The sequence below is a fragment of the Rhododendron vialii genome, chromosome 2a, assembly GCF_030253575.1.
Source record: "Rhododendron vialii isolate Sample 1 chromosome 2a, ASM3025357v1".
NCBI lineage: Eukaryota > Viridiplantae > Streptophyta > Magnoliopsida > Ericales > Ericaceae > Rhododendron > Rhododendron vialii.
This window is the reverse complement of record NC_080558.1, coordinates 41,331,682-41,356,380: the sequence shown is the minus strand read 5'-3', so window position 1 is coordinate 41,356,380 and position 24,699 is coordinate 41,331,682. Positions and strand designations below refer to the sequence as shown.

General features: G+C 37.2%; 1 protein-coding gene across 8 annotated transcripts; it reads left to right on the top strand.

Annotated features, from left to right (window-relative positions):
• The first annotated feature begins 3,484 nt into the window (after nucleotides 1-3,484).
• On the top strand, nucleotides 3,485-23,034 carry LOC131317782 (ABC transporter G family member 39-like). 8 transcript variants are annotated; one of them, XM_058347411.1, is made up of 21 exons: nucleotides 3,485-3,636; nucleotides 4,384-4,755; nucleotides 8,457-8,577; nucleotides 10,015-10,103; nucleotides 10,662-10,746; nucleotides 10,842-11,132; nucleotides 11,252-11,342; nucleotides 12,440-13,340; nucleotides 13,604-13,764; nucleotides 13,964-14,067; nucleotides 14,181-14,346; nucleotides 14,444-14,524; nucleotides 14,888-15,012; nucleotides 15,670-16,002; nucleotides 16,322-16,612; nucleotides 17,102-17,185; nucleotides 17,595-17,728; nucleotides 18,788-19,015; nucleotides 19,569-19,740; nucleotides 20,810-21,064; nucleotides 22,202-23,034. In XM_058347411.1, exons 2-21 carry the CDS (start codon nucleotides 4,391-4,393, stop codon nucleotides 22,469-22,471), a joined length of 4,347 nt encoding a protein of 1,448 aa, XP_058203394.1. In that variant the 5' UTR covers nucleotides 3,485-3,636; nucleotides 4,384-4,390; the 3' UTR covers nucleotides 22,472-23,034. The 8 variants fall into 8 exon arrangements, with proteins under 8 accessions (XP_058203394.1, XP_058203397.1, XP_058203396.1 ...); XM_058347414.1 differs by lacking the exon at nucleotides 22,202-23,034 and adding an exon at nucleotides 21,312-22,179 and having other exon boundaries at nucleotides 20,810-21,100; XM_058347412.1 differs by lacking the exon at nucleotides 3,485-3,636 and adding an exon at nucleotides 4,217-4,271.
• Nucleotides 23,035-24,699: the final 1,665 nt, after the last annotated feature.

Genomic DNA, 24,699 nt, shown 5'->3' with positions numbered 1-24,699 from the left:
ACCAATATTTTAAAAAATATGATATTTTATATTCTGTTGAATAAGTGGACCAATTTTGCTTAACTGATCGAGTTTCATTGGGTGTTTTCTTAGTTAATATCTTGCCAATCTCAGATTGGGTCTCGTACCCTTTTTTCTTAGCTTGTCTAGGGATATAATGCCGTATAATACTTGTTTTCTTTAGTCTATATATTCAAAGATTAAATAAACTTTCTTTTACCGTTCAAATATTATTATTTTTGTTGAAGGGAATGTTTCCACTGACAAAAGTCACAAAAAATTTAATGCATTTTTCTATTTCATTTCTACTAACAAAAAACTTTCAGCATTTTCACATTTTGTTTCAACTAACAAAAAATTTGTCAACAAAAACTAATTTTGCTACAGTAACTCTACTCACAAACCATCAACAACTTATTCACTACTGAAAATAACTTAACATTTCTCAACAATTTATTCATTACTGGACGCACCTAACAACTTCTCAACTACAAATAAAAATCTACAAATTTCTTACTACCGAAAACACCCCCTAACTGAGTCGGAAATCTAGAATATTTCCACCCCAGGAAAAAGTATATATATGTACGTCTGCTTTGCTTCCCTATCGTATTACATGAAAACGTGTGGTTTGTACCAAAAATAATATTCAAATAGTAAACGAAAACGTGTGGTAAAAAACTACTTGCCTACCAACCACTACAATTTTAACTTAGGTTAAATCACTTGGCTTACATCACAACCACCACAATTATTTTTGATCTAAACAAAAGATTCTCCAAAAGTAACAACAAATTGCCCCTCTATAACAATCCGTCGCTCGATCCGTCTTTGTACACTCGAATCATGTGTGGATTTTAAAAAAAATTAAAAGAATTTTCACTCGTCTAACAGTAGAAAAATGCACCAGAACAGATGCGCAAAACAAATTGGGCATAGAGAATTTGAACTTGAACAAATGATGAATCGCTTAAAAAGGAATACATTACTTGGAGATTTTTTTTCTAGATTAATTGTCGTCCCATTTTTAAGTCCATCTTCACTGAGGAATCAAATATTTAAGTTCTCGACCAACCATCAAATACTAGCAGAGCTAGGATCTTTATTTTAAAGGCGAACAGACAAATAGAATTTATTATCGATAATTATACACTCTCATTATGTAAGTATGTTTTTCCATGTATATATGGTACATTAATTATGTAAATTCTCAGGGATTAAAGTATCAAGTAGGCAATTAATGAGAAGGTTGAGCATGATATTTAATTTTATTGCGCACAAATAAAATTTTTCTTTTGGGTAATATAGGGTGTCTCGGGCCAGTTTGTGTGCACCTCGGACAAATCCCTATAGCCCTTCCTACAGCCATTTCACACGCTTAAGCGTGCGGAGAGGTGGCCCAAAATCGAGTTGTTGGCAATAAGAATCGAACCTGAGACCTCAGAATAGAGCAAACAACTAAGTCCAGACCAAGACCACTTGGCTAACCGCTTGGGATTATTGTGTACTAATTTGATTACTACGTGAATTCATAAGCATCGTTTTATCTAGACTCGAAGCTCTTCTAGATAGTTGGGTGAGGGTTTTTTACATATATTTATTTTGCCCACAGGGTTGAATGAGTAGTTTTTAATTTAATTTGATCATATTTTCTAGTTTTTTGATAAACGGGCCAATATTGTGGAAAACAGACCAAATTTTTTGATTAAGAATTTTCTAGTTTTTCAAATAAATACTTATTTTTTGAATTAAAAATTATGTATTATGAGAGAATGACCAGTCCCGTAAGACATAAAATAAATATTTAAAAAATAAAATCTTTAGAAGAATGGAGCCTTAGTCCTGAAACTATCAATTCTACATATTTCGTCCTCAGACTATCACACTGCAATCTATATTGTCCAATTCTTTTTGCCATCCACCAATTTGGACGGCAAAGTGATCACATGACATCTTCCCCCACCAATGTGAGGGCAAAATCGGAATTACACCACTCACGAGCCATCTGGCGCCAAACCAAATGGGTTCCCTCCAATTTGTGCTATATATACAAACATAGGATTCCAAATGAACCGAGTAGCTCGCGAGCTCGGCTTGTTAACGCTTGGCTTAGCTGAGCTCGTTTACTAGCTGAGCTTGAGTTTTTGGCTTATTTAGTAAACGAGCCGAGTCTCGATTTGTTCGACAAAAGCTCAACTAATTAAGGGAGACTTAACTCGATTAAAGAGACTCATTTTATATGACTAAGCTCAGATTATTAAGAGCTTGGTTCATTAAGACTCGAGCCAAATTTAAGCTTAAATTTTTAGCTTATTTAGTAAAAGAGCTTAGTCCGAGCTCGAGAAAGCTCGGCTTCTCATTTACAGCCCTATGCACACACATAAATTTAAAAACAGAGTACTCTTCTGCCTCTTCCTCCTACCCTCGTAAATTTAAAAACAGAGTACTCTTCAAGCACCCAGAATAAATGATTGAAAAGCGTGGAACCACTCATTACACCCACTCCAATAACCTATTTACTAAAATAGACCTGATACCACTATTCATATAAAAAATTCGAAAATGGTGCATTAGGCTCCGTTTCAGAATGAAAAATAAGTTCTTATTTTTTAAGAAATCAATTTCAAGTTAAAAAAATAGGTTTATTGAAATATAAAAATATGTAATATGGATCTTATTTGAAAAATTTCGGTAAGATTTTTTACACGGTTCAAAAAATTATTTTTTATTTATATTATTTTTAAATTTGAAAATGTAAAATAAACACATATTCTTTTAAGAAGGGCGTTTTGAAATGTGGTAATCATGAAGTGATGATGATACTGCATCTAATATATCAAAAATAGATAGGACCTAATCTCATCAGTTAAAACAAACGAGTTTTCAACCTCCTGTGGACTGACCCCACCATTATTTACCAACAGGAATTTCGGCTAGTGGATCAAAAATATTTTTTCTATCTAGCTATTAATCTAAAATATATCTATATTAACAAGTTAATTATAAGGTACATATATACTGATAAATCTAAGTTTGCTTTATAACTAGTACCATCCGCCATTTTGAGGGGCCCAGTGCTTGGAAACTAGCTCCACATTTGCCATTCAAGATTACGGTGTGGATGGGTAATGTCTCCTGCTTAGGAGTTCAACATTAGGTTTATCTCTTTTAGGGTCTGGCTATTTTTTTGTATCTCTATTTTTGGGTGGTTATTAGTAGCTGCTATATGACTTGATCTGTATTTGGATAGTTATTTGTAGATGCCGTACAGTTTGTTTGAATGAATTGAATGGATATGCTTTTTCTGTGGGAAAAAAAAGACTACAAACTATCAATTGTCTGTGTGAGAAATTGGGTGGTTATTTGTAGATGTCGTATTACTTATTTGAATGAATTGAATAAGTATGTTTTTTCCGTGAAAAAAAAGAGACTACAAACTATCAAATGTCAAAGTTCACTTTTCCGTTTGAACAAAAAAAAAGGAGAGAAATCAAAGCTCATGTGAGCCCATTGGTCATCCACCATCCGGTAAGGAAAACAAAGTCTATAAATAGCAATCTCTTGGTCTTGGGTTTCTATTTAATTACTTCCTAAATTTCAGCTCTCACTCGTCCAGATTTCTACACTACACAGCAGGTTCCACTTTATTCCCATCTCTCTCTCTCTCTCTCTCTCTCTCTCTCTCTCTCTCTCAACCCAGAATTCTCTCTAAATTTTTTCTGTTTTTTCAAAAAATGGAAAGATTGGATGAGCGTCTACATATATCGGATTGAGCTAATTTTTCTCAAAGTCCACTGAGTTTTGTTTTTAAAATTATGAAACGGCTCGGATCATCTGTGCAGAGCCCGAAGTGGGCCCCACATGGCATGCGGTGGCCTAATCATTTCTGCAAATCATATCCGGCATCTTCTTATATCCCCTCCCTTTTAACGTCTACCAAACATTGTGTTAGAAGCATACCTACTGGCTACTGCATCTTGGTAAACGATTTATGTAGCTAAAGATCTTTCTTTAATTTATTTATTTTTATTTGTAAGCGGTTTGGGTCAGCTTGCGCGTACATCGACTAATTACAAGACTCTCTGAAATTAATGATCGGATAAACCCTCCAGTGACACCATTAATGTTTTGAAATATTTGGCTTCCATAAAATTTGAACATATATAAGACCTACAACAAACACTTATTTGTTTTATCGTACTTATTCCCTTTTAGCGAAACCCAAGGTTATGTAGCTCAAGATCTTTTCTGTACGAAGAATATATTGCTAAGTATGTACCCATGTCAGGATCCTATAAATCTTAGAATGTTAGAATTGAGATTATTTTTCATTTTAATAGTAACTGAAGTGTCTGAGTCCGGTTACAACTTCTTGTAAAACAGTATCATTATGGCGGCGTTGCCCCAAGATGATCTGACGCGATCCTCGAGCAGTCGCCGGAGTTTTGCGTCAGCGAGTTTCCCGGAAGCATGGCGAGGGCAGCCAGACGTGTTCGGCCGCACGACGAGCCAAAGCATGCGAGAAGACGACGAGGAGAAGCTCCGGTGGGCGGCGATCGAGCGGCTCCCGACGTATGACAGGTTGAGGAAGGGGATGCTAAATAGAGTGCTGGACAACGGGGAAATCGTGCAAGGTGAGGTGGATGTAACTAAGCTAGGAAATCAGGAGAAGAAGCTGTTGATGGATAGTGTACTCAAGACTGCGGAAGAAGGTAACGAGAGGTTTCTTCAGCGATTGAGGGACCGGACTGATAGGTAAACACACACTCTCTCTCTCTCTCTCTCTCTCTCTCTCTCTACTACCATGCATGCTGGAACCTAAAATCAAGACACGTTTACGGGGTTGGGATTGAAAAATGTAAATTACGCTACTGCATGACAGAAGTATTAAAGCCCGTTCCAGAACACATTTTTAAAAAATAAATATTTATTTTATATTTTTAAATTTAAAAATAATGTAAATGAAAAATAACTTTTAATTTTTTTTTGCACCGTATTAAAGATCTCAATGAGATCTTTCAAACAAGATCTATATTGCATATTTTTATATTTCAATAAGTCATTCGTTTTTTAGCTTGAAATTGTTTTTTTTAAAAATAAGTATTTATTTCGCGTTCCGAAACGGGGCCTTAGTTTGCTAAATTGTATAATTTGTTTGTATTTGCTACCATTAATGTTGTCGACTGATCCTGACAAACAAATTGTGCACAAATTTTGTAAAAATTATTAATATTTAGTTTTTGTACAAAATGATGCAAGGAGAGAAGCGCAGTACTACTTGAGAGAGAGAGAGAGAGAGAGAGAGTGTGTGAGTGTGGGGGGGGGGGGGTTGGGTGGGTGGGCTGCCTTCAGGCTATTCTCTGGGGGGCTAGTTCCCGTCCGGAGAGAGAGAGAAGGGTGGGGGGTGTTTTTCAGGGCTTATTCCTGCACTATCCCATGCAACCTCCCTTTTAAAGATGCTTTTATTAGAAGTATTTTGCTATTTTGCGGAATTCTTGAGATGTGAATTATCGGGGATGTGAATTCTTGGAGGTGTAAATTCGGCCCCATTAAATTTCTTCGCAGAATTCACACAATTTACACCTTAAATCACTCAATTCACAACCCTAAATGCAAAACTCACACCTATATGCACATTTCGCATCTTCAAATTATACAAATCACACCTCTAAATGCAGAATCCATCTCCTTTACAACACAAACGTGTTCAAATTCACCTACCACCTAACCACCCCTATTTAAAACCAACCAAATCAAATTTTATCCACCTCATTGATTGGGAATCACAGTCGAAACAGAGGAACTGACCTCATTGAATTTCGATTTGCAATAGAAGAAAATGCAGGAAGTTAACAGAGGAATCACCGGCGCCTGGACTTGGACAAGTAGACAGTGACAAAATAGGGCGGTTAGTAAGAATCCAAACAGGAAATTTCAAGCCGGTTCCATCTTTTGTTTAGGACTCTATGGGAACCCTTTTTTGAAGTGCTGGCCCGTGCAACCGTTTCTTTAAAAATACTTTTACTATTTTGCCTCTTGCGAAATTTGTGAGGGTGTGAATTCACACTCCAAATTACACACTTTACACTCCTAAAATGTAGAATTTACACATCATTTGCACTTTTCACACCCTCAAATTACCTAATTCACATCCCATTTGCGCAATTCACATCTCCAAATTAAGAATTTATACATTCAAAAAAAAATGCAATTCACACCTAAATGTAGAATTTAAATTTTTGAAAAAGACAGAATTCACATCTCCAATAAAGAATTCACACCTACTTTATCAGCTTACAAAATTTGTAATTCAAGCAAAAAAAAAACACACTCAAATTAAAAAACAAACTGGCTTTGAAAAAGAAACAAAAGGGATTTATGAGAATGAAAACTCAAATTCAAAAACTTACTGTACAAAACATTAGTAGGAGTAGTAATTTCAAACTGGCTTTGAACAAATACAAATATCGTGACCGGTCTCAGTTAATCGAATGGCCGATCCAGAGCACAGACGCGGAAGAACCCGCTCCCGGTGAAGATGAAGACACCAGAGCACAAGTTGCACCGATCGTCAAGCTCGAAGAGGTCGACGCCACCACCGGCAAAGAAGACGGGGACGCCATCCTCGATCTGTAACTCTCTCCCTCCCTCTCTCTCGTGAATACCTGGGGTTCCCGTGATCTCTTTTAAACTGATCTGTCGCCGTGGATATTTGTTTTGGAGGAAAGCCAAACTTTACTGATTCAACAAGGACAACAACCAGTGGAAGGAGAGAGGCGCCGGATCTGTGAAGCTTTTGAAGCTCAAGGTTACCGGCAAAGTTTGGCTAGTTATGCGCCAATCGACCAGGAGTAAAAAGCGGGTTGTTCGGTTGGTTGGTGGTTTTGCTCTCTCATAATCGACCAAGCGTCAAAAAAATAATCTTTTGTGAATTTCTTAGCTCCGGCATAGATGACTGTCTTTAACTAGACCGAAAAAGATATTAGTGAAAGTTTGCCTAAGCGGGTCAAACACCTTCATCTCGCGAGATCTAAACCTACTTTTTCACCTCTCAATTTTGTAAAATTCCTGTTAGCAAGATGCTAGCAAGACCCCAGTGGGCCAGGCCCAACCTAAACCTAATGTTTGAACCCAATACCAAAAAAAACCCCAAACCACAGAAATCACCCAAATGCAACCAAAAAGGCCAAGCCCATATTCAAATGGGCTGCCGACACCTAAACACACAGCCCACACCAAACCTAGACCTAATAGCTCCACTGCACGCCGCCAAACCTCCGCTGCACACCGCTGCTCCATTGCCTCCAAACCGTATCTGCTCGGCTGCCCTCCGCCTCCAACACCGCTACTGCTCCGCTGCCTCTCTACCTCCAAAACTACTGCTGCTCCTCTGTCCTTCCGCCACACATTGCGACCGCTACCTCCAAAACTACTGCTGCTCCTCTGTGCTTCCGCCACACCTTGCGACCGCCGCCTCTAAGCATCCACCAAGCCGCCGTCAAGAACCCTAATTAAAATGGGCCGGCCACCTACCCAACCAGAAACCCTAACGCCTAAACCCAACTCTTCCGCCTCTGCACTGCATCTGGTACCCCTCCGCTGCTTGCCGGCGCTACCGCACCACATCATCACCGCTGCAAAACTCCTCCGCATCCTCTCCGCGACATGCCGCCACTGCTCCACCGGATCAAACCCCGCTGCTGCTCCTCCGCTATGTCACCGCTGCCCTTTCGTCTCCACTGCTCCTACGCCTCCAAACGCCACCCATCGGAACCCCACCTCGTCTCCAAACTCTGCTTCTCCGTTTGCCATCAGTGACCACCAGCACTCCTCCGCTACGAGCTGCCGCTGCTCCTCCGCATCAACATCGCTGCTACTCCTTCGCTACTTCGCCGCTGCCACTTCGCCTCCACTGGTTCTCCATCTCCAACCGCTACCCAGCGGATTCCTTTCAACCAAAACACCGCCGCTCGCCACCATATGGAAAGCCGTGGGCTTTCACTTTACCACTTCCGACGACAAACTCCGCCGCCGCGCCCCTACCGCGTTCAAAATCTGCAGGAAGCCCACCACCTCCTTCAAAAAACACCACCAACCAGGGCCAAAATAAAGGAGTGTCTAGGGTATAGGTTCAAACTTATTAGAGAGAGAGAGAGAGAGAGAGAGAGAGAGAGAGAGAGAGAGAGAGGGGAAAATGCCTTAAACTAGATCAGAAACGCCCCGGGGGAGGAGGAGAGGAACACCCCCCTCCCCAGGAAACCCTAGAAAAAACAGTTGGTCGAACTTTGGAGAGAGTCCATCCCTATCCGTTAGGAAGTTGTCAACTATTTTTTTGGGAGTTATCCATCCCTATACGTTAGGAACTTTGGAGAGAAGTTGTCAACTATTTTTGGGGTAAATTTTAGTTTAAAGTAGTTGGGGCACTTGGGGGTTGTGTTTGATACCTACATACACAGGGTGGGAATTGAGATTCCGAAGATTGAAGTCCGGTTTGAGCATTTATCAGTTGATGGAGATATACATGTTGGGGGCAGAGCACTTCCTACTCTGTTTAATGCCACCTTGAACGCACTTGAGGTACTTTCTTTTCTCTATGTTTCTATGAACTTTTACTTAATTTGTCTTCGTTTTCCATAACTTTTAGGTGGAATAGCATGAGATATATTAATATTATATTACAACCCACCGTGTGTGCATCTAATACAAGTGGGAAAAGACCTATTGTACTTGTACACGAGTGAGACAAATAACACATCCATATCAAAGATAAATTTGGACAGATGGTTAGATGTCTGTGAATATGAGCTAACCAAAGTGGTTTTGTACACTCTTAATAAAAAGATTGATCGATTATTTGTCCCAATTTGAAGTCACTCTTTATTTGTTAGGTTTATTTTCCATTTGAATTTTGCTTGAGTTGGTTTATCATTGTTGAGCAGCTTGGGCTTGCTTTAGTTATTGCGGTTAGGGCTAATGGATGAGCCAAACAAGCTTGGTTTGAAAATTTAACACGCTTAAAGAAAATGTGCAACCTTTTGCTTGTTTATGATGCAAATTGATCTCAAACAAGTTCTAATCGTGCCGAACACCAGCTGATCTTGAGTAGCTTGTATTTTTTACGCATAACGTGCCGAGGAGTAGCTTATTTGAGCTTTGTTTGAAAGTTAATGAGCTGTAACAAAATGTTCACTTTTTGTTTGTTAATATAATGAACCGTTCTTGAATTAGCTTTTAATGAAACACTCTTGAATAAGCTTTTAGTGAAGAAACGTGGGCTTGGGCTTGAATAATTCAGTTTGTTTATAACCCCTAATGGTTGTTGTGAACCTATCGTTCACTCTTGACGTTTGTTCCGTTTCTTGTAATTTCTACTATGTGCAAAACTGCAAATAATTTCTTTCTGATTGCAAAAACAAATACCAATGGATTAGTCCTTATAGTAACAGTTGAAGAGAGTCTTTTTGTCATCATAAGTTAGAAAGGGACACTGAAAAAATTCTTGCTTGTGGTTTGGCAGCTTCCCTGCTCTCGTAAAATGATAGAATTTTTGTTCTTTCTCTTAAATTTTCTGGATGGGTACAATGGGAGTTAATTGGAAAACGAATCATGGATTTTCATTGTGATTGAGGAGTAAATAATTAAAGAACTATACAAATGATTTTCAAGTGCTCATTTTTTGCTCTTATTATGTAAGAGAACAAGTCTGCCCTTACATTTTTATTCATTCTCGATAAACTTCTGTGCAATATACAAAAGTCTTATATGTCTGCCGAATAAAGGAAAAAACATGCATTGTATTTTGGGAAAATCACTCCCCAAAAGTCATTGTGGTGTTCATTAATTGTGGAGAAAAATATAAGTTCTTTTTATATATTTCAGTTTCGTGCTGCTTAGCATTCCGTGAAACATGTTATTGACTATAAATATAACATCTTGCATATCTCTTAACTTTTGTGCTTTTTTTGCTGATTACTAACACAAATTATTATTATTTTTGGCTGTTGTGGACAAAAGAGCGTTCTTGGACTATTTCGGCTTGCCCCTTCTAAGAAGAGAAAAATTCAGATACTTAAAGATGTTAGCGGCATTGTGAAACCATCACGGTAATGAAATCAAGTTGGAAACTTTCTCTTCATGATAGACAAGGAAGTAATGAAAAAAATGGTTTCTCAAAAAAGGGGGTAATGTAGAGATTGCCAGTGGCCACCTGGAAAAAAAATTCTTTGTTGTTTGTGTCGTTTGTATAACGAGAAAATTTCTATTGTGAGTTCTATTTCCGTTTTGTATTTTGGTTAGTAATGCAAAAGTAATCTATGTATAACGAGAAAATTTCTTTTGTGAGTTCTATTTCCGTTTTGTATTTTGGTTAGTAATGCAAAAGTAATCTATGTATAACGAGAAAATTTCTTTTGTGAGTTCTATTTCTGTTTTGTATTTTGGTTAGTAATGCAAAAGTAATCTATGTTTTGTTTTTTATGCTTCATTTTGTGGTGTATTTGGAAAGAAAATATTTATGGATATAGTGTTCTGTTTTTGCATATCCTGGGTTTTTATACTATTCTCCTTTACCTCTCTTTCTTTTTTTGGAATCTTGGGAAGGTTGCAACTTGATCTGTACTGTACTGCCTCGTTGTTTAAAAGTACTAATTTCAGGATTTCAGGATGACATTGCTTTTGGGTCCACCAAACGCAGGCAAAACAACATTGTTGCTAGCACTAGCAGGGAAGCTTGATCGGGACCTAAGGGTGTGTTTATGGTTCTCTATTAAATGTTTTTGTTTGTTTGTTAGTATCTTTTGTTGTGTAAGGATTTCCCCTCTTTACTCATTTCTATGTGGCAGTTATCAGGAAAAGTCACTTATTGTGGTCATGAATTGAATGAGTTTGTTCCTCAAAGAACCTGTGCTTACATTAGTCAATTGGATCTTCATTATGGGGGAATGTCAGTGAGAGAGACATTGGATTTCTCAGGGCGCTGTTTTGGGGTTGGCACAAGATATGAAATGCTTGTGGAGCTCTCAAGACGAGAGAAAGATGCAGGAATTAAACCAGATCCTGAGATTGATGCATTTATGAAGGCCACAGCAGTGTCGGGCCAAGAGACCAGTTTGGTTACAGACTATATTATCAAGGTCACAGTTCTAATATTGAAGCATTTGTCTTTTTACATCCAGTTTGCTGTTGCAGAACTCCTTTTATAATCCCCTAGAGTAAATGATTTCATAACTTATGATTATACAAATTATCACAGATACTTGGATTGGATATTTGTGCGGATATTTTGGTTGGTGATGAGATGATAAGGGGTATTTCTGGTGGAGAAAAGAAGCGCGCGACCACTGGTATGATTCCATCACTGTGAAAAAGAAACACATATTGTTCTTGTTGGTCACAGCTTTTTCTCCTTGTTTCTTCCAGTTGCATATGTTCTCCTTTCCATGCCAGTGAATTGTGAAGATTCCCATTGCATCTGTTAAGAATCTTTACCCATGACACTTCAAATTTGTTTTTGTGTTGATATTCTGCTGTCAGTCTTCGTTGTTGTTGTCCTTTTACCTTTACTATGCTTCTGATCCATATAAATGCTAAAGTGGTTGAAACATTACGGACATATTAATCATCTAAGGGGTTCAAAGCATTTGTCAATGATTTTGGTGGCATTAACATTGGATGGTATACATAGCCGATTAAATATTGACAAATTAATTGATGTCCTATTTAATTCCTGGAGGCCTAATAGTTTTTAGCTGCAGTAATTATCAATACTTTTCTGCATAAAGTGTCTCTTGACCACTTCAGTTTTTCTACATGCCGCTGAATATGGAGACTTGGGATGTAGATGCTGCTATTCTTAGAACCATGCTATTTTAATTGAACATTTTTTGAGGCCTAAATCTTTCCCGCGTATCTGTTATGCCCATTTGATTTATATAGTTTTTGTTCCCTACAAGGAACAAAATTTCCATTTGTTTCCATTGAATGGCCGAACTTTTTTTGTTTCCTTATTCGCATGTGGGAATGGGAAAAAAAAGGTTGAATAACAAACTACGTCAAAAAGAAGTGTGTCAGTACGAAGTTCAAGTTTTGACAATACTTGGCAATTATCGCACAGTTGCATTTTGTTTTGTACTTGTTCCTTTTCACAAAATACTGAATCAAGCTATAAATTTCAATTTGTCTTATTAACCAATTAGTAGGCTTTCATGTACTTAGATATCTTGCAGACGATGCTTCTCAACAACTTCTTTTGTTTCAATTTTCTTTTGTCTCTCTTGAAATTTCCGAATTCGTTTGCGATACATTTACAAAAAGTTTCCCTTCCTATGCTTTCCAAAACAACACACCAAAGAGTTTCGATCGTTGATTCCTCATTAGTTTGGTTTCAAAATGAGTTGTCAGTGATAAGTCCTCCGATAAACTTTTTCTTAACTGGTTGCAGGAGAGATGTTGGTGGGACCAGCAAAAGCTCTTTTCATGGATGAGATATCGAACGGGTTGGACAGTTCCACAACTTTTCAGATTGTCAATTGCATGAAGCAAATGGTCCATATAATGGACGTGACGATGATCGTCTCTCTTCTTCAGCCAGCCCCAGAAACTTATGATTTATTTGACGACATCATCTTACTTTCAGAAGGTCAAATTGTCTATCAAGGTCCGCGTGATAATATCCTCGAGTTCTTTGAGTTCATGGGTTTCAAATGCCCTGAGAGGAAAGGAGTTGCTGACTTTCTTCAAGAAGTAACTTCGAAGAAAGATCAAGAACAATACTGGTTCAAAAAGAACGAACTTTATAGATATGTCTCAGTTGCCGAATTCTCACAGGCCTTCTACTCATTCCCTATAGGCCAACAACTAGCGGCAGATCTCAGTGTTCCTTACGATACAACAAAAACCCACCCGGCTGCTTTGGTGACAGAAAAGTATGGGATCTCCAACCGGGAACTCTTTAGGGCGTGCTTTGATAGAGAGTGGCTCTTAATGAAGCGGGACATTTTTGTTCACATATTCAAAATCACCCAAATAACAATCATGGCATTGATAGCCTTGACTGTTTTCTTGAGGACAACAATGCCGTATGGCACTTTGCTAGATGGAGGGAAGTTTTTTGGAGCTCTATTCTTCAGTTTGATCTCTGTGATGTTTAATGGGATGGCGGAGCTCGCAATGACTATGTTGAAGCTTCCTGTCTTCTATAAACAGAGGGATGCCTTGTTCTATCCTCCGTGGGCTTTTGCCTTGCCGATTTGGGTCCTTCGGATACCCATCTCCCTCCTGGAATCAGCAATATTGGTTGGTCTTACGTATTACACAATTGGGTTTGCTCCTGCTGCGAGTAGGTAAGAGTGCTACCAACTTCAATTCTGCATTAGAAATGTACACTTCACATTCGGCATCAGAATGTCTAAATTCAGAGATTAAGCAATGAGAAGTTCACTTTGTGCCTGAGGTTCATCCAAAGGGAAATTGGTTTGCCCTTCTCTGTGTTCCAATTTGTGTACCTAGAATTTTCTATACTACCTTTATTGAGAAAGGGAACCTTATAATGATTTCATGTTATTAGAGTTTGTTTCACTTACAAATACTCTCCAATCTCATTCAGATTTTTCCGTCAGTTCTTGGCATTCTTCAGTATACATCAGATGGGTCTGTCTCTCTTTCGCTTTATTGCGGCGGTGGGAAGAACACAGGTTGTTGCTAGCACTTTAGGCACCTTCACCTTGGTACTGATTGTTGTTCTTGGAGGATTTATTGTTGCCAAAAGTAAGCTGCTGATTTCCTTTTCAACTGTTTCCTAAAACCACACCAAGCTTTTGGTTAGTTTAGTAATAGTCCAATGTGGTACATTACTTTTCTGATTAATTCTTGGCATTTGGCTAAAAAGTTTTGTATTCTTGCATGTGAGTGTTTCTACATAGATGATTAAAGCATTACAACCATTCATTTCCTTTCGTGCTTGCAGACGACATTGAGCCATTTATGATATGGGGCTATTATATTTCTCCAATGATGTATGGACAGAATGCATTAGTCATGAATGAATTTCTTGACAAGAGATGGAGTGCCGTAAGTTCTCTTTTATGTTTGTCTTGAAGTCTGCGTTTTCATTTATATTTGAAATGTTGCGTAATTTTATGTAGTCGCCTCAACAAAATGTTGGAACATATTTTTGAATGCAGAATAACACGGACCCCCGAATTAATGCACCTACGGTTGGGAAAGTCCTCCTCATGTCGAGAGGCTTCTTCACGGATGATTACATGTTTTGGGTTTGCATTGGAGCACTGGTTGCGTTTTCTATTCTCTTCAACGTTTTGTTTATTGCAGCATTGACTTACTTGAATCGTAAGTTGTTTTGGTTCTCTTTTTTTGTTTGAAGTTATCATTTCATTGTGAAAGAACTGCATTCTTGACGGCCCTGTTTTTGTATACTCTACTTCAGCTCTGGGTGATTCAAGAGCTGCAGTGTTGGAGGAAGATGATGAAAAAAAGAAGTCACTATATGGACAAATGGCATCTGAAGGTTTGAGCCTTTGCGTTTGCCCCTTAATATCTTTACTTTATAACCTAGTTATTCCTCATAATACTTTTCAAGTTAAGATGTAGATCACTAGTTACTGGTTGTACCACCGGAGTTCTTAGTTATGTCACTCAGATGATCCAAACAAAATAACATAGACTAGAAGTTCAACTTGTATGTTTTTGAAAGACTTTGTGTCCATTTTCCTTTTCATTTTGAAGCTCATGCTGATTTCAGTTGCGTTGCATGTGTAATGAGAAATAAATTTAGGATGCCAAATGTCCTAGGCTATGGTATGGCTATTTCCTTGTTATAGTAAACAATGTTCTAATGGTCTAAATTCTGAAACCTTTTGAATGGTTACAGGTGTTGATATGGCAGTAAGAAATACTTTACAGAGTAATCATGCACCTAGAAAAGGAATGGTTTTGCCCTTTCGACCCCTTTCACTAGCATTCAATCATGTCAACTACTATGTGGATATGCCCGTTGTAAGTCGCTCGTTCAATCCGGCTTGTCATGATGTGCTTAAATTCACATCTTTTTGGTTTATCGTTTGGGTTTTTTTATTTTTATTCTGTTTTTTGAGGATTTTCTCATCTATCTGTTTTATCATGTTTATCTAGCACATAGCTTAGCTAGTCTAGAAATGGAATTTTGCCTTCGTTATCAATCTCATTGACATATGATTTTATGTATAGCTTGTCCCACATAAATTTATAATCACCTCTAGAACTTATATATGAACTTTTGTGGCCTTTCCACCCATTGCTTGTTGAGTTTGTGTTATGTGCTAAAAAATTAGTGTCAGCGCTGCTGCGCTAGGCTTTCAAAGGCTTTGTGTGTGGGCAAGAATCTTTATATTGAGTACCCATCCTTTTTGTTGCCAAAGTGAATTTTGTTTTGTTGCGATCCTATGTTATGGTTCCTTTAGTTACCTCTTCACGTGCGAGTCGCGGGACTGCTCATGCAGAAGAATGTTAGAGCTGTCACACCTCAGTAAATTATCTCCCCGAATACTAGTATATGAGTATGAACAGCCTCTAAAGTCATTGTCAGTTGGTTTTATGTTGGATGTTTTCTCACTTTGATGATAAGTTTTACTTGATTCTTTAATTGAGTTGAAAATTTTACTTCTCTTAAACAAGGAAATGAAAAAGCAAGGGATTGAGGAGGATCGTCTTCAACTGTTGCGAGATGTTAGTGGTGCTTTCAGACCAGGGATATTGACTGCACTTGTGGGTGTTAGTGGTGCTGGAAAGACCACATTGATGGATGTGTTGGCCGGAAGGAAGACTGGTAGGTATATTGAAGGAACTATCAGCATTTCAGGTTACGCGAAGAACCAAGCAACATTTGCTAGGGTTAGCGGGTACTGTGAACAGAATGACATTCACTCACCTTATGTTACTGTTTATGAGTCTCTTCTATACTCTGCTTGGCTCCGTCTTTCCTCAGATGTGAACACAAAAACACGGAAGGTATGCCACTTGATAAACATCCCTAGAATTTGTATATGGAATTGCCTTCATTAACATAGTCTTTTGTTTCCATTACCCTTTTTTGTGTAAATGGAAACCAAAAACAATAAAAGATTGAAAACACTCATTTCCCTTTTTGGTGGTTTTTGGATGGAAACAGAGTTGTTTTCAAAAAATAAAAGGAATCCCTCCGAAACCATTTTCAAAAACGGTTCACCATACAAATATTTCTGTTTTACAAAAAAAAGAAACGTGAATGTTGCTAAGCAGAAGTTTGTTCATCTATTTAAATGACTTTTCCCCCCTTTTTTTGTGACAGATGTTTGTTGAAGAAGTGATGGAGTTGGTTGAGCTTGACCTGATAAGGAATTTCTTAGTTGGGCTTCCGGGAGTAGACGGTCTTTTGACAGAACAAAGAAAGAGGTTGACGATAGCTGTAGAACTGGTTGCTAACCCATCTATCATCTTCATGGATGAACCTACATCGGGCCTTGATGCTAGAGCTGCAGCCATTGTTATGCGAACTGTGAGAAATACGGTGGACACGGGAAGAACTGTAGTGTGCACAATTCACCAACCAAGCATAGACATTTTTGAAGCTTTTGATGAGGTTTACAAAATTTCCTACTAAATAATATTCGTGAAACTAGTTTAGATCATGATTTTTGGCCATTTATGGAGCAAAATAACAGCCTATGAAGTACCAAAACGCAGAAGGGGTTGCCGTATGCATCGGACATGTTGAGGACATGCCACGTGTTTATGTGTCCCAACTCCCAAGTTAAGGCACAGATGGGAACATGGCAGAGTTGTCATAATTTTAAGAATTAATTTCCCGAGTACAATTATGGAATAATAAAAGTAGGTACGAATAGCAAATTATGATATGTCGTTTGGTTGTTTCTAGACAATCTTCATATGAATAGCAATTATAGATATGTAAAAATTTTCCCTTAACTATTTTGTTGTGTTCCCCGTTGTGTTTGTGTCCACACCTTTAGGGCGGCATTGTGTCCCATGGTTGTATCCATCTCCGTGCCAGCATCTTTGTCATATCTGTGCAGCTTAAATTGCAACTAATGATAGTGCTTGCTTGCAGTTACTTTTGATGAGGAGAGGAGGCCAAGTCATTTATGCTGGACCTCTAGGTCGCCAATCCCAAGAGCTTATAGAATATTTTGAAGTGAGTAAATCTTTTCCTAATGCTAGTGTTTGCCTTTGTTATGAGAAAGGATAACACAGAAATTTCATGCGTAAAAGTCATCCGACATGAAAGTGGCTGTGGTGTTGAACAACAAAAGCCCACATAGTTCTGTACACAAAATGTATGGTTTTATAGTTTTACCTTATATTGCTAAACTACATTCTGTATACCATAATTACCTTTTATTGCTAAACTATCATGAAGTGAACCTTTGCAAATTATTTCCTCTTTCTCCTCTTTTGACGTCGAAGCTTGTGCGGTTGTGCCCAACAAAAGGAGAAATAAATTTATATAGAGATAGTCAAAGCTTGCAAATTAAAACTACCAGAATAGCAAATTTTCTACTACTTAACAACTTAGGATAGATTGACATTGTAAACTGTCACAGGCTGTCCCAGGTGTGCCCAAGATTAAGGATGGTTACAATCCTGCTACATGGATGTTAGAGATTAGTGCTCCTACGGTTGAGACTCAACTGAATGTTGATTTTGCTGAGATATATGCCAACTCCTCCCTTTATCAGTAAGCAGAATTTGATTTTTGAGTTATAATGAATATGTAGCTTTCATGTACTTGCACGGCATTAGATGGAGTCTTTAATTTCCTTCTTGTACTTGTGGCAAATCCATATAAATATGTGTGTGACTCTTTTATTATACTTCATCTAGTTGGAAATGTTGGGGACGAGCCTATATTGGCATGGATGCTTACTTCATGATACTCATTTAGTTATTGTGGATTTGCATCTTCATGATCTTAACATCTTTATGTTTTCTGTTTCCTCTTTCTTTGGTAAAAATAATGTTTGGTATCGTTAGAATAAAGTGAGGGGTAGTGAGGTCTTTGTATCATATTGCTCTTCACTATATATTACTTATATGTACATGTGTGTTAGGGTTAGATTAACATCCTAAACACTTCCCCTTCCCCCCCTCACTCAACAACATGGTAACAAATTCTCAACCTTATACTTTAATAGATAATAACAGAGATATGCAAGCTAAAAAGTAACAAAATTAATTTCAAGAAGTACATTTCCATATTGCACTAAAAAAAAGGACCAAAGTGGATTACAATATTACATAATTCCACTTTGAAAAACAACTGAAAGGTAAAATACATCTCATATATTAACATTAATACCAACGGTAAATATCGCTTTTCTAGCTAATTTGATATTCCCTTTTTGTTAGTATCTTAACAATTAGAGGATCCGAGTGTCCAAAAGAATACGGGACATCTACACGGGTACTTGAGCCAAAATGAAGGATCCATGTAACATAGGATTGCATATGTTTTTTTTCAGGATCCATGTAACATAGGATTACATATGTTTTTTTCCCACTTTGGAAAACAACTGAAAGGTAAAATGCATCTCATAGATTAACATTAATACCGACAGGGAGAGAGTACATTTTCCAAGGAAAACCAGTCTTGGGCTTGTGATATGTATTGATGTAGGAACCATTCTTCAGTTCAACAGTCTTGAAATACACCTGCAAATGATTTCACACATGCATCCATGCAACAGTTATATAGTTGCATATTTATTTCAACTGTCCTTTTCTTTTCTTGGTTCAGGAGAAATCAGGAGCTCATTAAAGAACTCGGTACTCCGGCTCCGGGATCGGAGGATCTATACTTTTCGACCAAGTACTCTCAATCATTTGTTACACAGTGCAAAGCTTGTTTCTGGAAACAACACTGGTCTTACTGGAGGAACCCCCAGTATAATGCCATCCGGTTCTTCATCACCATTGTTATTGGTGCAATATTCGGGTTTATTTTATGGAAAAAAGGGCAGCAGATGTAAGTCTTCGAAGTCTTCAAATTTCATTTGCATTCAATGGCTGCAGTAACTATTGGAATTACCTTCTTTCCTGAAAACATGAAAGAAGATGTACTATAGTCAAGAACACTTTGGGAGATCAAAGTTATTGTTTTCATTTCTTTGGCTTTCATTGTTCTGTGCTTTTGAAAAGAAAAATAATGAGGAGTTCAAAGCACCTATACCTTTCATGTTGGTTGTTTCAGCGAAAAGGTCTGAAACTACTTTGAACTGCTTCTTAAAAAAAATCATGTCTTTTCGAAAACATTACTAGAAACATTGACAAATGCATTTTTGTGAAGGGAAAGTAAAAGACGTTAAAAAACAATACCGCAATGCCCTTTCGTAACTGGGTATTGTACCAGGGTGAAGGAAATAGCGAGCATTACATAGTTTGCATAGTGCCTTATTCCTCGTATTTTTTTGGGTGTTTGGTGTTCCTGTTTGATGAAAAATTGAAAATTTTAGACTGCAATTTGTTTTTTGATTTTAATATGGAACATGTAGATTACAAAACATGAACTTCGTTAACAGGACAAAGGCACAGGATCTGATAAATCTTATGGGAGCTATGTATGCTGCTCTTCTCTTCCTTGGAGCCACTAATGCTTCTTCAGTCCAGGCTATTGTTAATATTGAGAGAACCGTATTTTACCGTGAAAGAGCAGCCGGGATGTATTCAGCGTTGCCTTACGCATTTTCTCAGGTAGCACAACTCATCTCACCTCAATCAGTTACCTTCGTTCCTGCCTCAAATGAGGTCTTAAAATCTGTATGCGGACTGTAAATCTCCATCTGGAAAATTTGTATGTTCTTGTTTACGTGTTTCCAGACCAACCATTGTATACTTTTGAAACAGGCAGATATAGTTTGCTAAAGGTTTTTTGTTTTGCCATGTTCTTTGTTTGTATATTCTGAGTATTTGAAACCTAAGAAAAAAACGTGTTTGGAAACTGTTTTTTCATTTCCCAAATATTGGTTATACTTCTAAATAGGGTTGCTCGAAAAATCTGCTGAACCGTGAAACCGGTCCCAAACCGATCCATATGTTTTGAATTGGAACTGTGAATTAATGGTCCAGACACGGATACAAAAAATAAAAATTAAAAAACTGTGACTCGCAATCCAGACATGGATTTTCATTTTGAAACCATGGATTAACCGAACTGGACCGTGAGATATTTAGTATATATAAACATACATATAGGCTTATACGAATAATCTTACCACTATTATAAATATATTTTAACTATTTAGTATCTACCTTGATGTGATATAGTCTATATTCGTACACGGATTGAATTGGAACCAGACAGTGAGACTTTTGGTTCGTACAGGGATTGTATTTTCTAAAAACCGTGACTCGCAGATTAGGATTGGATTCAATCCGATCCAGACCGGGAGCAGTCCTACTTTCTAAACAGAAAATAGTGTTTCTCCAAACAAGTTTTCATGGAGAAATAAGTAAAAGAAAATTCCATCCCAAACTCCCACCACTCTGGCACCATTGACCTTTCTTCGGGCAGCTCGCTTGTTTTGGAATCAAGGTTTTGTCTCTCCTTTTGTGTTTCCTTGTTTTTTGCAACGGAAACTGAAACTTTAATACTGTATTCATTTTTTTTCAAAAACGTTATTGTGGTGTTCCTCTTCCCTGGAACACTTTTGGAATAGTTCACCAAATGGTTTTTTGCGTTTTCTGGAACTGAAAGCAGAAAATATTAATAAAACATGGATCTTTAATTTTTCTTACGTTTTCTTGTTATAAAATTATGCAGGTAGCCATAGAGGTAGTTTATGTTACAATCCAAACATTGGTATACTCTCTTATACTCTACTCCATGATTGGGTTCGAGTGGAAGGTTGGAAAAGTCTTGTGGTTCTCCTATTACCTATTAATGTGCTTCATCTACTTCACAATGTATGGCATGATGGTTGCCGCACTGACACCTAACGTCCAAATTGCTGCCATTGTTATGATCTTCTTCCTTAGCTTGTGGAACTTATTCTGTGGTTTCCTCATTCCCAGGCCGGTATGTACGTCGACTTAAGACCTCCTCAAGCTTTAGGCTCTGTTTGGAACTTGGAGAAAATGAGAGAAAGGAAAAGAAAAGAAAATAGGAGGGAAATGAGAAGAAAATGGGAGGAAAAATTTACTATTCACAAAACTTGAAATTGTTATTTTCTTCTTTTTCTCTTCCAACCAAACAATAGAAGGGAGAATCTTTTAATTTTCCTTTCTTTTCCATTCCTTTCCTTAGGTTCCAAACAGAGCCTAAGTTCCTAAATGTGGAAACTGTCATTTATTTCATAGAATATATTGCAAAACATTTGTTCAGAATGATGTGATTGAACTACAGTTACTTATTTCGAAATTGAAAGGTTGGAAACCAAAGCATCTACTGTCGTGTGTGGCTTCAATTTAATGAAGAGGCCCATTGGGTCAGTTGGGCCTGTGAGTTGCTCTATAAATATGTGTTCTCAGCAGTCTCTAGGGGTTAAGAGAAAAAAGGTTGGTAGAATCTTGTTTTAATGAGAAAAACCAAGAGAGACGGAGAGATACACTTGTGAGGAGATCGTAACTTGTAATCCTTATTGAGTATAGTGGATTGATTCGTCCCTTTCCTCCGTGGAGTAGATACACAGCCTATGTATCAAACCACGTAAATCTCTCGTGTTCTTGTGTGCTTGGTTTCTTGCTTTCCTTTCGTTCATCTTATTGTTCTTGTTCTAGATTGATTTTGCGTGATAGATACGTTGTGTCTTCCGCTTATCACACAACATCTACTATGGTGGCTCGTAATTCAAGAAATGTTGTTGTCACTTCATTCTTGATGAGCATATTGTCCTCCATAAAGACCGTTGAAGACAAATTTAGGGTGTTTCATTTTGAGAAAAAGGTCTACAAAACCGAAAGTACAAAAAAAATTCTGTGAGTAAATGCAAAATTGTGTTCTTCCTATGCCAGTATTTTTTCTACAAATACAATACTAAATCATTCTTCATTCTTGAGCAAGTTCTTGTTTAAAGATTCTGATGTGGACCATTTTCACAAAACAAAAACAAACCATTGTAAGTGGATTCTGGAAGAGCTTTATCTGTAATATCATTGTAAATTTGTACTATACCTTTGATGTGTTATCCAATATTTCCTTAACGGACTGTTGCAGCAAATCCCGATCTGGTGGAGGTGGTACTACTGGGCTTCTCCGATGGCATGGACACTCTATGGACTAGTGACTTCTCAGGTGGGTGATAAGGACGTTTTGCTTGAGGTCCCTGGAGCGGGTGATGTGCAATTGAAGCTATTTCTCAAGTATTATTGGGGTTTTGAGTATGACTTCCTACCTGCAGTTGCAGTGGCCCATGTTTGTTGGGTCATAGTCTTCTTCTTCGTCTTTGCTTATGGCATCAAGTGTTTCAACTTCCAAAAAAGATAACAATTTAGGTGAGTCTAGCTTCTCTCCAAGCTGGACAGTATTGTTCGGCTCATTTTGTTCCACTACTTGAGACTAGTATTCATCATTAAGCTGGTCGTTTTCTATTGTGTTTCGATCACCTACGGAAAAAGTTGGAAATGATGCAATTACCGTAGCCACGTGGTTGTCACATTTGTGAGCAAGAAATGGTTGGCCAATGTTATTCTGAAGACCAATATACGAAATCATGCAGCTACACTTATTGCATTGATTCAAGTTGATTATGGGATATGGAGGTCTCAAAAGAATATCCTCCTCTCTTTTTTGTTCCTTATTTGCCTAATCTCTTAGTAATATATATTATTATTACCCCAGTGGATTACATTTTTATACCATGCAGCTGCTTTTGTAATGCAGCAAAATGGAAAATTGATGAGCACCAATGTCTGGATGCAAAAAAAAAAAGATACTATTTTTTTCTTTTTTTTTTTTCATGTTGTGTGGGTTGCCGGTTACTAATTCTATTTGAACCAAAACAATTTCCTGCCATGTTGGCAATACATTCTGGCACTTAAGTTATGCTATGTGTTTGGCTTAATTTTATTTGGGAGTTTAGCTATGGGAATCGTTCGGTATTTATTTTCATGCAACTTGTTGAATTTTTTCTCTCTGTTCTTTTTTAAGTGTTTAGTTGCATAGTTCTAACTTATCAATGAGACATCATTATTAAAATTTTCACATCCACTTTTCTTACTAACCTTCTATGGAGACATTAATATTACAATTTAACTGACTAAACTTTTTAAAATAGAATCTAATTTTAGTGGTAATATGAAAAATGTATTAACTTTTACTTACCAAATTTACAAAATAGACATTTATTAAGGGACAACTTCAAATTGAATACTTGACTCTAAAAAAAGGATGGAGGGAATAATTATTACACGCAAGAGCCCAAAATTTGAAGTTCTAAACTGCCATGCACACGCTGTGTACTTGACTGTCCTAGCTAAGTAATGCTTGTATATGCATGACCTCTTAGGTAGGGGAAAATGATAGGAAACATGAACATTTTCCATGAAAGTAAATAAGAAATTGGGATGAACGGTAGAGATTCAACAAGAAATTGGGATGAACGGTTGAGATACATTAACATTTTCCATGAAAGTGAACAAGAAACTTGGATACACGGCTGAGATTCAAGTGTGAATCTCAGCCGTTCATTCCAATTTCTTGTTGAATCTCAGCCGTTGATCCCAGTTTTTTGTTCACTTTTATGGTAAATGTTCATGTTTCCTACCAACTCTCCTTAGGTAGGAGCAGTATCCATGTCAAAGATGGACACTTCATCAGAACTCCTGGAAATATTGAAAGATACATGAAAGCAAATAAAGTTGTATACTTGATCTGTCCTTTCGATACTGGTGCTCTACTTTCTTATCTTAGAAAGTGTTTCGATCAGACATGGGTACTCCTAGAAATATTTGGAAAAAAATTAAATAATTAATGATGTTACATTAGAGCATCCATAGTGGAATACCCAAAAATCAATAATCAAAAGTTTTTTTTGATCGGCAAAATAAAATTTTATTAATCTCCACAAGATTACAAAGATTAAAAGGACAAATGCAAATGGAACTTAAAATTACTTAAATTCCAAGACTACCTGATACCCAAGCGTTGGCCCGAGACCAAAAGGTTATCAAAAGTTGCCACATCATCTTTTGGTTATCCATTTAAGAGATTGCTAAGGTTAGCAATGTAGAGGTCCACAATGGTACAATCAAAATTGAATAGTCAAAACTTGCCACATCACCTTTTCAACTTATAAAAATCTAAAAATTGTGACTTAGAAAATATTTTTTTAAAAATAATTTTCAAACTAATAAACTGTTTTTTGAAAACTTTGATTTAAAAAAAAAACAGTTTTCAGGAAAAAGTTAAAAAAAAAACAGTTTTAATAAAAAAACTGTTTTGAAATAAACTGTTTTTGCAAAAAAAAAAAAAGGGAAAAATATTTTTAATAAAAAAAAAAAAACAGTTTTCACAACCAAAAAAAAAAAAACAGTTTCGAAAAAAATTGTTCTTGCAAAAAAAATAAAAACAGTTTTTAAAACTATTTTTCTTATAAACATGTTGAAATTGGAAGAGAGTGAATGTTTTTGTATAATGCTGGTGTACTTGATTAAGAAAATGTGGGGACAACTAAATTTGGTTATTGGCAAAAGAATGCTAATTTTGATTATCCA